The sequence below is a fragment of the Myxocyprinus asiaticus genome, chromosome 11, assembly GCF_019703515.2.
Source record: "Myxocyprinus asiaticus isolate MX2 ecotype Aquarium Trade chromosome 11, UBuf_Myxa_2, whole genome shotgun sequence".
In the NCBI taxonomy this organism is placed as follows: Eukaryota; Metazoa; Chordata; class Actinopteri; order Cypriniformes; family Catostomidae; genus Myxocyprinus; species Myxocyprinus asiaticus.
In genome coordinates, this window is record NC_059354.1 from 16,904,702 (window position 1) to 16,921,712 (window position 17,011).

Here is a 17,011-nt window from a genome sequence, read left to right on the forward strand (position 1 = left end):
CCAATTACTTGTCTTCCTCACTTTCGGGCATGTGTGATGCAGGTCATGTTTAATCAGCAGGTCAGGGGAAAAAGGTTAGACTTTCTTTCATCTGATGTGAAAGAGACTGATTCTTAGACATGATTAAATTAAACTGATTCTATGTGACACTAATAGATTTAATGCTGGTTTATATAATGGATGGTTTAAGTTGTGGATGCTGATTGGTCAAGCTTTCCAGATGGGCTAAAATGTACAATATTCAGAGTTCGCACAGTCATAGATTGCCTGGAAATATCAAAGAATTTTAAAATTATGATTCCCAGGCCTGGAAAAGTAATTAAAATGAATAAAATCTTAATGCAGAAGTATATTGTTGGAATAGGTTTACACAGTAAAATTCAAGATGTGTGGACCCTTGTTAATAGTGTAAATATATTAACAACTATGATGCGAAACAATAGGTAAATGGGGCAATTTTGATTTGATGTTGACCCTGGTTTACAGGTCACTAATACAAGTATTGTATCTTCTTCTGGCTGAAGGATGGTTCTTAATCAATTTTCTATTGTGAATATAGTCATAGCTGAATGGGTTGAAGGCAAACTCTAACTATATAATATATTATGACCTCGTGTACCTCAAGGTACAGACACCTTCCTTGTGTCCCCAGGGTTTCTATGTTTAGTAAATGTTAATGCCTATTTTTCTGCTGGTTTCTCAGGTGTATTTACCCACTGAAGCTCTTGTGGTTGGTCTGGGATAATACGGTAATAATGTGTGTTAAACAGGCATGATAAAGTGTGCTTGAATAGAATTGATTTTTGATTTGGGAGCGTGTGATTGACAGAAGCATGCCGATTATCAACCAGATGAGCCTCTCCGAATCAAATTGGTGGATTACATCAAGATTCCCCTGATGGCCCCTGAGTGTGTTTCACATGTGCCGCTTGTTTGTGTGTGTTGATTTCAGCATTTCTGGCCTGTTTTGCAGCTCTCCAAGTCTGAAACTGATGTCTCTTTTTGTACAGTGTGTAAATCAGCAGCGTTTCTAGCTCTTTAGAACAGACAGATATAGTTGGGAATCAAGAACCGGTTCTTATTCAGAACTAAGAGAAATTCCAGTAAAAAAAAATAAAAAAAAAATATATATATATATATATATATATATATATATATATATATATTTTAATGACATGCAGTTCTGTAAACAGTTCTTGAACATCTGCATTCCTCCACCAAATCAGACGGAATATTACACTGAAATACTCTTTACATTGTTTGCTGCATCGATAATATGCATGGTTGCATGCATCAATAAAATTATAGCACAACCCATGTAGTCAATTTTGTGACAAAATTAGTCTTATGAGCTGGTTCTTTTTCATGAATCGGTCAAAAAAATACTAAAATCAGTCTTGGTCTCATGCTTGAATTGTTTAAAGCAGGTCTTGGCTTACTCACTGAAACACATGTTCAATAAGTTGGTCATGTCCAGGTCAAAAAGAGCTAAGAACTGTTGCTGTGTTATGTGTATGTAAGGCTTGTGAGACTTAAATCAGTGTAATTACTGATTGGTTGTTCTTATGACAGTGTAGGAACCAATTGCTAAAAGGTGTCAGAATAAAAACCAGGATAAAAAAATTCCTTACGATTCCCATCCCTACTGACAGCATTTCTTGGATTGCTCTGTGCCAAACGGTCCTCTTGATGTCTGTCCAAAGCAGATGTTTTGGTTGTACTTATGTCCCCCCCACCTCCCCCAAGCTCTAAGTCATAATTTATCCAGCTCTTAAGATCTGCTGACCTGAAGTTTTTCTACAGCATAATACTATTAAAAGACAGAGTGGGGCCGCCTTCAGACCTAGCAGGGGGTTGTGTCAAGACAAAGAGGAAAACTGTTCACTGCGGGGTGAAAAGATGAAGAGAGAAATGTCGAAGACAGTGAGATCTTTACATAGGGAACAACGGGGCAAACAGCTACCTTTAAAGGGATAGTTCACCCAAAAATGAAAATCCTCTGATCATTTACTCACCCTCATGCCATCTCTGATGTGTGGCTTTCTACTGCAGAACAAAGATTTTTAGAAGAATATTTCAGCTCTGTTGGTCCTCACAATGCAATTGAATGGTGACCAAAACTCTGAAGGTCCAAAAAGCACATAAAAGCAGCACAAAAGTAATCCACACTCCAGTGGTTTAATCCATGTCTTCAGAAGCAATATGATAGGTGTGGGTGAGAAACAGATCAATATTTGAGTCCTTTTTTACTATATATCTCAACCTTTGACCTGCCCCGACCAGCAGGTGGCGATATGCATGAAGAATGCAAAAAAAAAAAAAAAAATGGGAGTGAAAGTGGAGATTTAGTAAAAGTAAAAATCTGTTTTTTTGCCCACACCTATCATATTTCTTTAGAAGATATAGATTTAATCACTGGAGTCATATGGATTACTTTTATGCTGCCTTAATGTGCTTTTGGAGCTTCAAAGTTGTGATCACCATTCACTTGCTTTGTATGGACCTACTGAGCTGAAATATTCTTTAAAAATGTTTGTTTGTGCACAGCAGAATAAATAAAGTCATACACATCTTGAATGGTATGAGGGTGAGTAAATTATGTGAGGTTTTTCATTTTTGGGTGAACTATCCCTTAAGGAACTACTTCCGTATACAGTATGATGCACAAATTGTATTTATTCAATCACTTTTTGCATTTCATAACCTCTTAAAGTATTTAGTACTTTTAGTAGGCTACCCCAAATACTCTCCTTTCACTTACATTGATGAACAAAATGATTTAATCACCTTGAAGAAAACTGAAAATTTAAAAATAAAAGTCAGTTTCATTTGAAAGTCTTTTGTCTCAAAATATAAGTGATCGTTTCAGGGATTTGTAAAAAAATTTTTATTTTCTCCCCTTTTCTCCCCAATTTGGAATGCCCAATTCCAATGTGCTCTAAGTCCTCGTGGTGGCGTAGTGACTCGCTTTAATCCAAATGGCAGAGGACGAATCTGTTGCCTCCGCATTGACCGTCATCTTATCACGTGGCTTGTTGAGCGCGTTACCGCGGAGACCTAGAACGTGTGGAGGCTTCATGCTATTCTCCGCGGCCTCGACGCACAACTCACCACGCGCCCCACTGAGAGCGAGAACCACATTATGGCGACCACGAGGAGGTTAACCCATCGTGACACTACCCACCCTAGCAATCAGGCCAATTGGTTACTTAGGAAGCCTGACTGGAGTCACTCAGCACACCCTGGATTCGAACTTGTGACTCCAGGTGTGGTAGTCAGCGTCAATACTCGCTGAGCTACACAGGCCCCCAGGGATTGTCTTTATATAAATGTGCAGCAAAAAAATAAATAAATGCTATATCAAATGACAACACAGTCAACCATTAATACACTGCACTCAGTGGATCAGGAATTCTGCACATTTTGCAGTGGATACTGACAAACAGGTGTTTAGGGAAGTACTGTGTTTTTTTTTGTTTTTTTTTTTAGACCTTTTTTTTGCTATTTTGTGTTCTGGAGAAAAATAAATCAAAAGGGCCTTTTACCACAGGGGGTACTTCAGACCTGTTTTGCGCTTCCACATGATGGTGTATATGTTTATATGATGTCTCCCATCTTGTAGCCTCCGTAGGATGCCGTCCAACTACCCATTCACTTGAGTATGAAATTAATAGATAAAAATCACAACTCTGCAGTCACACAGACGTAGCGCTGACCCGAGGGAATCAATACCACTGGCTGTAGTTAATGCCATGCTCCCCTGCCACTGGCAGAGAGAGAAAATAAATATATTTACCCTTTATTGAACTTTCTGTTGTAACACTCCTGTAGAATGAGCTTCTGTGAGCAAAAGAGCAGAGTGCAAATTAAGCCTTTCTTAGTCACCAGGTGCTGTGGCTCAGCTTATCGGAGGAAACACTATACGGAGAGGCAGTGCCCGTATTTGATTCCTGCTGCCGCCCACCTCCTCTCTCATGTTCTACCAAAAGCATTCTGTTACGGCTGTGTTTGCAATGCAGTACTAACTGCCTAGTATGTTCTGTATAGACCATTTCAAGGATGTAAACAATAACAAAGGAATTAGCACGCTACTGGTCTGGAAGCACTTCCGATATCATTAACAGATCCTTTAAATAAGGCTCTGAGTTAACATATTTTCTCAAAGAACATCAAACGTTTACCTGAAGTGACTTATCCAGATGTGTTGTTGATACTGAGCATCTGCGTGAGAGAGGCAATGAAATTGTGTCGTAGTTTAGTTCACAATTATTTTATCAGCTGAGAGATCAGGAATATTTGATAGCTACTATTATAATTAATGAAGCCGTTCATTGAAGCTGTCTGCTTGACCTGCAGACAAGGTAAGGAGTTCCTAATTTGTTAGTCGTTTTGTTAAATGATTCAATGTAATTGTAAATTACTTGTGCGGCTTAATTCATTATAATGGGAGCGACCTATAGTCACTTTTAGAGCTCTGTCTCTCAAACTTACAATTGTTTGGCATAAATTTCGTTCACCTACCATAGATAAGATGTGTGCTACCTTTAAGACTTTATTGCATTGTGGCTTTATTTTCATGACAGTTAAAGGGTTAGTTTTAGATTCGTAAGATTTATCCAAATAATGAGTCACCTATTGCATGCATACTGTGCTCATTTTACATGCTGCAATCTGCAAAAATAGTACAGGTAATATGGTAGTATGCCACTCTGAACATAACCCCTCTATCTCCCTCTCTCCATCAACCCAGTTCCATAGCCTGTGGCCATATTAATGTAAGGTTTCCATCTGTGCATGACCAGCTGAGTTTATAATTATATTTGTAACTGCGGGCTATGTGTACATTCGGGGGCGAGCATGTGTGCACTCATGTGTGTTTGAGTGAGAGGTGTGTGCTTGTGTCTTTGATTAGAGCAGGACCCTTATTAAACATTGATGGTGTTATTCATTTGGAGGGTGAGGAGGGTGCTCAGTCAAAATGGCAGCAGTAATTAAGGCGATCTGGATATGATGGCTGTGTGATGGAGTGTTGAAAGCATAACTATGCTGCTCAAATGCTGCTGGGAAAATGGCTTGCTTGGGAACCAGAGGCAGAAAATAAATGTGCGCACACTTGTTTAGTGTTTTATGATGTGAGTTTTTCAACGACCAAACACCTTTAGAGAAAACCTGCTTTGTTTTGTGTTCTCAGACCCCTATGTTCTTTATTAAATTGATAGATCCAGGGTTTTCAACCTTTACTGACACAGGGACCTCTCATTCACACTCTGAGCCAACCCTGGAACCTTCAGAATAGAAAAGCTAGATATTCTCAGAAACACTTTAACTTTCATGAAGAATATTAATACTACATTTTATAATATTTAACAGATCATTAGTTAAAAAACTATATATTTATTAATATAATATAATGTCATATATCATATATAAATATATTTGGTATATCTTTTCTATGGACCCATGGTTGAAAAAAATAATTTTTGGATGATGTCGCTTGAAGCTGATTTCCATCCTATAATCCACATCATGTCATTAGCTCTATACCACTAATTATATACCATTAGCACACAACCACTAATTGGCTCTATAACTCTACTCTCTCCTCCTCCACCAATAGCTGGTGTGTGGTGAGCGTAATGGCGCTGTATGTCTGCCGTCACTGGTGGTGGTTGAGGAGAGTCCCCTGTTCACTGTGTAATGCGCTTTATAAATGTAACGTTCATTCATTCATTAGGGGTGTGTAACGGTATTGATTTTCCGACGCGTCGCAATCTTCATTTGAACGATCTCGACATTGATTCTTAACTCCCAAGATCGATCTTTTACTCTTATGCGCAACCCTATTATACAATGAGAGATCACACATTTGCAACCAATTTTCCTGCTATGCAACTAAAATGTATATTTTTGGCAACTGGTTGGTAAATATTTAGATTTCACTCACCAGTGATTGTGTTGTATAGTAGTGAAGAATTATTAGAACTGGGATCCTTTCACACCGAGTTGAGAGTAAAAGTTGTTCTGTGTAATGTGTGTCCAAAGACGAGATCCACACAATACATTTGTCATTGAATAATGTCTCTTAACACTCTTCCTGTTCTTTACAGTCATTTGTTAATCAAAAACAAAAACAAAAAACAAACAAAAATGTTTTTATTTACGGTAAATTTCTGGAAAATTATGGTCATTTTACAATTTTCTTTGAAGTGTAGCATAAACCAGTTAACATTTGTACCCTATTTTTTTACTGTGAAGTTCTGGCAACTCCATCTGCCAGTTTTTCACTGTAAATTTTACAGGATTTATTTTACAGTGGTCATTTAAAAAAAATCTAAAATGTGAAAATGATGAAAAACGAATAAAATATAATTTGTCAAATTAATACCCCTGTATTATTAACAGCAATAGCTGGGAATGTATTTAATAATCAAAAGAGACATTATATACCAGAATCGATATCGAATCGAATCAGTATCAAAGAGAGCTTATGAATTGGAATCGTATTGGGAAATCTGTATCAATACCCAGCCCTACAAGTCATTGATATGGTTAACATATGCAGTTAATACGGTCGTATGTGCAAGCAATTTTCAATCAGTGTGTAGTCATTGGCCTCCAGTACATTTCATAGCGATGTCGTAACTCTCCTGTGGTCTTTTTGCCTCCTAATCCAAAAACATTATTAAAACCAGATTTAAGTTCCTCTAATTTAAGTTCCATGCTCCTCTAATAATTTGTTCACTCAATTTAATTTCTTAGAAAAACTTGGAAGGCAGTTATGTTTTTGCCCATCTAGTTGTACTTATTGCCATTACCCTACTAATTTTGTGACATGAATTAGTGCAACTGCTGTTTCGCACGTTGTTCCACAAAGCAATGTCGCCTACAGACTTTAGAAAGCTCTGACAGAGCATTTTATGGATAGGAATGTGTACGATGCATTTTTGGGGATATAGAAATTGCACCTGCCTTTCTTTAATTCTCATTGGTCAACAGATGCTTATGACAGAGTGCTTTGCAACAAAAGTGACAGAACATCACTTTCGTAAACCCTCACTTTTTCCTCTGCACCCTTGTGATGCACCATCACTATTGTAACCAATAGATTTTCAGTCTTCTCTGACGCAGTGTAAACTCTAGTGTGTAGGCGTCCTGACAATAACACAGTCAAGAAATCAACAGTATTGGCCCATTTCAGATGGCATTAATGTGAACTACAACTGCCGCAGCAAGTTTGTATGCATAATACCATCGCTCTCCATTGTAGTCGATTCCAATTTAGCTGTTAAAGGTCATAATATTTTATGTATTAGTATTTTATGGCGTTATTCGCTGTTCCGATCAATACAAGATTTGGATGCAGACTTGTGCATGTGATTTCATCCCCTGTTCCCTCTTCCTCTGTTTCCACTCTCTGCCCTCATAAATTGTGTAAAGTACCCGTGGTGGAGAGAAGATGGATACTGCTACACATTCCCACTCTACTCTCTCTGCTCTCCAATCACTGAGATTGAGAAGTGAAAAATGGTGGGCTTGTAACAGGGGCATAACTCTGCGTCTGCCCTCCCTAGATGAGCTACTGTCTGTCTGACCTACTGCTGTCCACCCTGATCTGTAACAGTGCAGTTGTGGCTCAGAGTGTTTCTCCTATGTGGGGGCTTATTTCTGTGGTTGTTTATGTGTTTGGTCTTGAGTGTGCATGTGGTCATGTCGGTATGGGTCAAGCTGATATGAATGTAAAGACGACAATTAATGGGATTTATAACACAATTAATCTCGGTAAAATTATGTATGTAACTTAAAAATATTTCCCTGCATTCATAGCTTTGGTTACATCGGTAAGAAAGATGTTTCAGAGGTGTTCTTTAGAATAATGCTCTGATAAATCATGCACAATAAAACATATGTTAAATATACAGTAAAATGTGTGAAGTCTTATTTCATGATTTATTCATAGGAACTTAATGAAAGAAAATAAATAAATAAATGAAAGTTCTGTCTTTATTTACTCACTTTCATTGTCATTCCAAAACTGAATGGCTTTCTTTATTCTGTGGAACACAGAAGGAGATATTTTAAAGAATTTTTAAAGGAATGTTCCAGGTACAATAGAAGTTAAAGGTGCTGTAACCGATTTCAGCCGTTCTACTTCCACAAGACTGAGCTGTTGAATTAGCCACGCCCCCTCTTTCCAAAACCTGCACTCCAAAGATAACAAATTAGCTTTATTGAGACCGACATCGTGCAGAAACAGTTGTTTAAAACAACAGCAGCAAAATAGCACCCCCAACAGACAGTTGTTATGAACAACATGGTTTAAAAATGGCACTAAGCCACTACAATATTATGAGAACGCGCAAAATGATTGACAGGTCGAAAGCGTCATGCCGTGGACACATTCTTATTTGCTGTTTACAGAGTCTAGTGCTGTCACAGAGACTGGTGAGATATCTTATGACACTTATTTCATTAATATCTTTCAGGGAGTAGGAATATTTTTTTCATACCTTTTAATGAAAAAATCGCTTACAGCACCTTTAAAGCTCAATCGACAGCATTTGTAGCATGATGTTGATTACAACAGAAAATAACTAACTTGTCCCTTGGCTATTAAAAAAAAATTGCTGTAATAGTAAGGAAATTGCAATGGAAGTCAATGGGGACGGTCCATAAACATCAAAATTCACACAGTTTCAAAAGTATAGCCACAAGATGTAAAAAAAGTTATATTTGTTAACATGATTTTAGTGGGATAAAATCTCTGTTCAACACTGATTAGAAAAATCGATTACAGGGTTTACCGATGCTAAGTCGGCAACAAAGTTGTAATATTGGCTTTAACTTTACACAGATAAGGTTAGTTAGTGATTTTATCACACTAAAATCATGTTAACAAGAATAATGTTTATATCTTGTGGTAAAACTTTTGAAACAGTGAGTATTTTAATGTTTATGGACTGGCCCCATTCATGTCCATTGTAAATGCCTTACTTTTGCTGTGATTTTTGCTTTTTCAAATAAACTAGGGACAAGTTGAAATGTTTTGTGGTCATCAACGTTATGCCACAAATAAACCCAAAATATTCCTTGTGCATGCACATTTTCAAACTTTTGTGCAGCAAGACCATTGTTTTTTTCAAGTGTCTTGTTCCAAACTTAATGCATCAAGACCTAATTTTGTGGAGCTTTTTTGTCCTTTTTAGGTGTTTGACACCCCCGGTCACTATTTGTTATCACTGTGTTGCAATTTTGTTATGTCGGACTGAGGGCAGTGTAGACACTGTGTATAACACTGAACATGATCTCAGGGAGTTCAGGGTACTCTGTTACACTTTGTGGCCTGGAAAAGCAGTGACAAAGAGAGCAAAAATGTGAGTGTGTGTGCTTGTGTGTTTGTGTTTACGTGTGTGTCTGAATTTGTGCTTCACAGTAACACCTCCGGAACTACAGCAGCGGCAGCAACATTAAACCTGCTTGAGTCACAGTAATCTTTATTGTTCCTGAAAGAACAACAGATGAAAAAGGCTGTTTATGACAGCCGCGTGATGGACAGAGTACGGCCACAGTGTTTTGTGTGGGTGTGTGTTAATAATCCATGATGCAACCTTTCTTCATGTGTGTCCCTGTGTTTGTGAGTTTCTGCATAGACTGTACAAGTTCAGTGTCCCGTGTACAGGAGTGTGTGTGCGTGCGTGTGGCTCCCTGGTCACAGTGCTCTGGCCTGTTCCCACAGCATCATCCCTCTGGAATGCTTGGCACTTGCGCCGTCTGCCTAACGAGGTTTTAAAAAGACATGTTAATTCGTTTTGTCTAAATCTAATCTCTATACTGTCTCATTCATCCTCTGTTCTCCAAGTATTTCTTTCCCTCTTCTCTCTCTCTCTCTCTCTCTCTCTCTCTCTCTCTCGTTCTCTCTCAGATAATCTGATTGGTCAGCAACCTGAAAAAAAGAAAATGTAATTTCAGTGTACTCTGTACAGGGAGTTTTGGAGAGTGATCAGTGTGCACTTTGTTTTCAATGAAATTACTATTTGTTCTCTTGTTGTAGAGTTGTACTTTTATTGAGAAAAAAGGAATGTTTTCTTCAGGGAGAGATTCCACTACATTTTCCACTACATGTCGAGCACTGTGAGCACATACTGTATTTACACCTCGTCCTTACTAGGTGCAATGCATCAAGATTCCAGTGATTTTTTTTCTGTCACTGAAAATGAAATTATGTGTGAAGCAATAAAATCACAGCAAATCAGAAAATAATTTATAATTAAAATACATCTATGTGGCTTGGGATTTTGGACCAGTAAGACTTTACTGTGGGTGTGGCTAGAAACTAAATGGCCTACAGTATGTTTTTGATGCCTGACGGTTAGGAAAACATCTCTGATTATCATGGCAGACATCCTATCACTTAAAGTTAAAATGTGTTTTTTTTTTTTTTTCAATGTCAAAATACTTTCTCCTATTCCAGCTTAATTCCAGCAGATATTACTTTACGTAAACCATTTGTAGATTGATTGCCGTGAAAGGTGTAAACACTGTGATGCTGTCTTAACATTACTAAAACATTACAAATTCTACAATGCACTGAACTTCCTCTGCAGTACTTCCTCTTCTTTTAGATTTTTGTTCAGTTTTGGTTATCAAATGACTGATTGACAGGACTTTATCTCTATTGTCACATTTCCACAGTTCTGTGCCACGACACAATATTTGAGCAAGAAAAATATCACTCATTCTCCTATTGAATGTCTGATAAGCATGTCATTTAGCTGTGTCTGGAAAGGGAGAGATGTTATACTGTGCTTTGGAAGGGTGGAACGTTATTAAGTTATACCATGTTGATCTTTAACACAGATTTCTACATTTTTGTATTGTTTTTACTACATAAGAGGCTCTTTTCCTTAGGCAAAAATGTTTACAATGCAATTGTGAGTCATCAATATTTGCAGTCCGTTGCCCCTGAAGAAAAATTTTAAGTTGTATATCAGCTAAAAGATCATTTTTATGAGTAAGGAGTAGGGACGCACCGATCCGATAGCTGGATCGGTATCGGCTCTGATACTGACGTTTTTTGATGAATCAGGTATCAGTCGGACAAGCCCGATCTAAATCCAGTACTATTTGTTTTCATGGACGTTACTGTCAAGCTCCCAAGAATGAAAAGAACCAGTGAAGCACCATTAAAGTAGCACATATGACTCGTGCATTTTATTCAAAGTCTGAAGACATTCGATAGCTTTGTGAATTTCAAAAGGCGCTGTTTAATAAGTAAATAGTATGCATGCACAGCACATTTCAGTGAAGGGTGTTGCTCTGTTGACACACTCTCACATAGCACACACAGGCTCGTGATGAGCTGCTATTTTCAGCCCTCAGAGTGGCGTGGAATATGTGAGTGCTCCACATTAACTACATCTTAAATATAAATGCTCAATAGTTTGGTTCACCTGTAACATATAGTACTGTGCAAATGTCTTAGGCACATAAGATGTTTCACAAAAGCATTTGTCTTAAGAGGCTTATTTTTTTCTTCAGCTTTAGTGTGTCAATAGGAAATGTAAATGTTAGACTCACAAACATTACTTTTGCAAATAGAAAAGATTGGAATAGAAGAACAGGGAGCCCTGCAACAGATGTCATGACCCCCCCCCCCACCCCCCAAAGCCCCCCACTGAACATCGTGTCAGTCTGAGATTACATAAAAAGACAGAAGCAATTGAGACAGCCTAAATAGATAGAAGAACTGTGGTGAATTCTCCAAGGATCTTGGACATCCTATATGCCAACAACCAAGAAAAACTGTGTCCAGGTGTACCTAGGAGAATTGGTGCTGTTTTGAAGGCAAAGGTGGTCACATCGAATATTGATTTAGCTTTTTTACATTTACTGGACTTTGTATGACATTAAGTGATAAATGAAAACTATTTATGGCATTATTTTTGAAGACATCCTCACTATGCAACATTTTTTACAAGTGTCTAAACTTTTGCACAGTACTGTACATTGGAGGAGCATTTCACCAGATTTAAAAAAAGATAATTATTCTACCATGAACTAACCTACATACAGAGTCTTAGGTCTTCCTACCATCAAAATAAAAGCCAGAGGTTTTTGTTTATTTACATATAAAATAGTACTCCCAATTAGTTCCACACAGTGAGGTATAGATATTCTAAACGGATTAAGAAAAACAACACTGGTATCAGAGCGAGATCGTTATCGGCCGATACTGAGAGTTCAGGTATCGTAATCAGATCAGGAGAGAAAAAGTGATATTGGTGCATCCCTAGAGAAGAAGTTGCACTTCTGCCTTTTCCCCGTTGAAAAGTCACGGAGCCAGACACAAATTTACTTGCCAAGAATTAGTTCATTTTTTTGCTTTATTGTTGTTATCAGACATAGGACAGAAAGACAAATTTCAATTGAAGAGTAGTACCATAAGATGGTCTTCCCATCTTTCCCTGAGGATGTTAACTCGTACATGGTGTATTTAAATGCATCCATAGGAAAAACAGCAAAACTACCTCTCCATTGTTTTAACAGGAAGCAAATCACATGTTCTATTTAGCGAAAGTCAAATCACATCTCTGCAATGTTCTTGCTTAGCAAGAATCAAATCACATGTTCTCTGAAATTTTCTTGGCAAGTTAAGGTCTAAGTAATACAGATGTGTATGTAACTTATATAAGCTTATAGCAAACATATAAAGGTAAATGTGACAATACAAAGACAACATACTACAAAACTATAAATGTTATAATATAGTACAAATGATTAATAGTGCTACAAAATCATTAAGAATGCTAATAATGATTAATAATACTGATCAGCATGAAAATTTAATCTACACTAGTAAGGAGTACACTAGCATACAGATGGCCTCAACAAAACAAAAAACAAAAAATTGACCTCATGGGGTCTTTAAATGAAACTATCTTTCTGAGTCTTCTGTGTGTGAGCGTGCGTCATTATGTGATTTGAAGTAGCCTGTAACAAAGGGCTGTTGATTATCTGTCACTGTATTGAATCATCTCTCCATCTGCTTCAGCTCAATAGTCTTCACCCAGTAGTTTGTGATATGTGCAAATGATAGAGCCTTTCGGTTACCAGCCCTGATCTGTAGCAACTGCTCTACACCACATAACGCAAACTATTCGCATTTATGCAAAATTCTCGGTTTTGATTCCAAAATGTGCCATTTATGTGATTAATGACATTTTTTGTCGTTAACATGATGTCAGGTGTTTGCAAGTATGATTTAATATGAACTGACTTAATTTAATAGCTGAGCTAAGTCAATTGTGTGTTTTGGCTGCAGTATGGACCGTATCCAGCAATTGAGGAGGGAGTATCTTCAGGCTCGTAGAGAGGGAGCAGCTCCAGCCTACGAGGAACTGGAGGCCCGACGTAGAGGACCAGAGTACGACCCACAAAGAGTAAGACATCAAACCCACATGCTTTTACCTTTCCAATCACAGGAACCCCCTGTGTTTGTCTGCCTCATTATTTCCATACTGACTATGCAATACAGGCTTTCCCTTTCTTAATCAGAACTCACAGAAACTTCCACCAAATGCATTGGTCTCAGGCATTGCCCCTTACATTATGAAGATCCAGACAATCCAGAATAATGTTTTTGTTCAGAACACTTAGCAATTCCCTTTCTGTGAGATCAATAGTTACTGTACACCTTGCTCAAATTCAAATGAGCTAACGTCTGTTTATGTAGAGCTGTGGTGAACAATGAAGAATCGCAGGCTGTGGAATTAGAGAGGGAGATCGAATTAAACTAACTCCAAACAGCAATCACCCAATCTAACACGCCGGCTCATTAAGGTCGACACTGCATTTATTTGTTTGCTCATCTGTGATTATTTATCTATTTATTCAGCGTCTAAAGGAAACAGACATTTACTGCGTCAAAGCAATAGTTTTCAGCAACCATTTTGCCGTCAAAGGAAAGCAGTTTTAGCTCATTTTTTTTTATGCTTTGTGCTACCTACAGGCCACATGATTGCATTGTGGAAATGATGACGATTGCCTGAAGGGAACATGAGAGAAATCACCATATCCTGTGACTTCACTCACACACACACGCACTTAGACATTCACAGAACTTTCCTCGCCCTGTTCTGCTACTGTGACGTAGTCTACACCACAGATATAAATACACCTCATGACAGATATATTATGTCTGTCTATTGTTATTGCTGTCTTCTGTGTTCAGGTTTATCCCATTTATGGGTATAAAACAATTCATATCTTAACTTATTACACAGCTCTCTGGAATACTTGATTCTGAATGGTCAGTTGCAGCATTATCTGGTCAAATGTGTTTTGCGTATTGTCCACTAAACTGTATATTTGATCGTTGTCCCAGGCAATGTATTTCTTACATAGGTCGACTTGTTTTATGTCTTTCAATGCTTCCTATGGCCTCTTTCTTATTGCATTTATATAATTTTAACTCAAAGTAATATTCCACCTGTTTGTCTCTTTATTTTTTTTAAATTATTATTATTATTATTATTATTATTTGGTAAGTAGCTGTGTACATAATCGGATACTGAACAGCCAGGTGTTCATCTAAAAATAAATACCTTCAGGATGATACAAGACTGCCTCTTTTCTTGTTGGGGTCCTGATCACCCTGTTTATCATCCCTTACATATCTGTCAAGGATGTTCACAATAAACACTGAGAAATAATAAGTATATTTGGACTGGGATAGTTCTGTTGGACTAATCTAACACCAAATGCTGTAAACAGAATTGTACAGCTAATTCCCACACAAACACAGTTCAGTTCACACAAAGTCTACCTCTCTAGTGAACGTTTTAGCCAACTGAACTCCTTCCCTCCTCTGAAGGACCCAGCTGCTGATGTTCCAACCATTTCTTTTTTCTGTTGTCTTTATGTGAAGAGTTGCAGTGTTTACTTGGTCGGTCCAAACTGTGTTCTAAAACTAGAGTGGGGTTGGATATGGATTGTGTATGGACTTTGATTGATGACTGTTTGAACACTCCATGAATTTCTGTGCTGACTAAGTGTCATGGCTTTGGTATAGTCATTTCAGTGACCACAAGTTCACTTTTTAAGGACTTCTGGCCTCCGGATGAAATTCAGGATTGGTATTTGTGCCATCAGTATTTGTGTTCTTATAGACCAAGAAAACAATGTGTGTTTTCCAAAAGGTAACCAGGAAGTGAAGAACATTGCAGTAGCAACATTAAACAGCCTATTATAGGCTTATCAGCTAAATTTGTGAAGTAAAACAACGATGAGGCACAATACCATTCATGAAACAGTTCAAAAGGAAAAAGTACGCTTGGGGCATTTAAAACACATGTGATAACCTACCCTGAAAAAAATGTGACAACATGCCCTAAACTGACATTTATGAAAAATATCAGTAACACTTTTTATGAAGCATGTATTTATAATGCATTATAAGGGTGTTCTTAATGCATTATAATGCATGCATAATGACTTATTAAAACCTTATAATATGTTTTATTGTCTCATAAATAATTGTAATATCAGTTATAATATGATATAATACTTAACCTATTTGTGGTTATACGGTGAATTACAACTAGGGCTGTTAGTAGATTAAAATGTTTATTCGCGATTAATCTCATAATTTTTCATAGTTAATCACGATTAATCTCAGATTTTAAAAGTAGTAAAATTTGACTCTGTATATATACTTATTTCCTGTCATAATGCATTTATTTGTTCTTTGGAAATAAAAGCACAATACAGCAAAACAATACAGTGTGTAACAAAAATGCATATTAACATTTTCCAAATTCCACAGTATAAAGACTTTGGAAGAAATTCACTAAATGTCTAAGTGGCATGCTGACTGATTGAAAGAACTAGTATTCATTTCAGTGCGCATTATAGCCTCATTTAATATTAATCAGTCGGCAGGCTGTCTTTTCACTTTAGATATGTGATGCACATGATTCGTGTCAGGGCATCAAGCGCTGCATTGAACTCCATATGAAAGCGCATCTTGTTCTGCTTTTAGCACTGGCACTTCCAATATAAAGATAATTCATCCAAACTGTCCGGTGATCATTAGCTGGCATTTCAAAAGCTCGGCGGCAATGGGTACAAAGTTGAAATTATATTACATTTGAGCAGAGCGTCAACAGGGAGAAAAACTAGCTGCACAGTGGGCTTGTAAGAATGGACATGCTTCTGTGGTAAAATGCTGATTTATAAAAGACATGTGACAGACTTCAGTGAAGTGAAGTCCCTTAAGCATTAGTTTTATAAGTGGTTCTTTCTCCAGCACTTGATCATTGACACAGACTAGCTGTTGTGTGTTTGAGTGTAATGTCCCCTCTAAACACATCGCAAAGGACCCGCCCTCTAACAGTGTTTACAACTCACACAGAGCTGAATAAAATATCAGAATCTAATGTCAAATCGGTACGACTTAATCGCGATTTAGAAAAATTAATGCGTTAAACATTTTTAATTAATCACATGCGTTAACACTGACAGCATTACACAATGAAACCTGCAATGTATGCATAATGCCTTATAATAAACGTTCTTGTGACTTCGTACATTCTCAGAACGCAAATGAGTGAATATTCATAATTTACAGTGCCTAGCCTTTAGTAGAGCTGTTACTTTGTTCATTTTTGAGTGTTTCATCTGAGGCCAATGTTCATTTTAATGTAAGCAAGTTTAAGCTGATAACTCAGTTACATCTGAAATAATGTTATGTGGTTTTGTTGATTTTATTAAATATTATATTTTCTAAGTATTATAATAAAAATGTTCAAAGCAAATGTGTCTTATAATCACTTCATAATATCTTATGGCTGTATAAAAGAAGACCTACTGTAGCTTCTATTACTTTATTTAAAGCAGAAAAAGACCACTTATTATGCATTTCTTGCATTATTTTTTTTCTTTTTTTTAACGCTTTATAAAGCCTTTTGGATGTTTACAAGAAGACATTGCATTTGTCATTTGACTTGAAGTGGTA

General features: G+C 37.2%; 1 protein-coding gene across 1 annotated transcript in view; it reads left to right on the plus strand.

The window, feature by feature from the left end:
• LOC127447692 (partitioning defective 3 homolog B-like) overlaps positions 1–17,011 on the plus strand; it is a 466,221-nt gene that overhangs the window by 368,538 nt on the left and 80,672 nt on the right. The window contains 1 exon segment of the mRNA XM_051709699.1: positions 13,319–13,436. Within this exon segment, the coding sequence (XP_051565659.1) occupies positions 13,319–13,436 (118 nt within the window).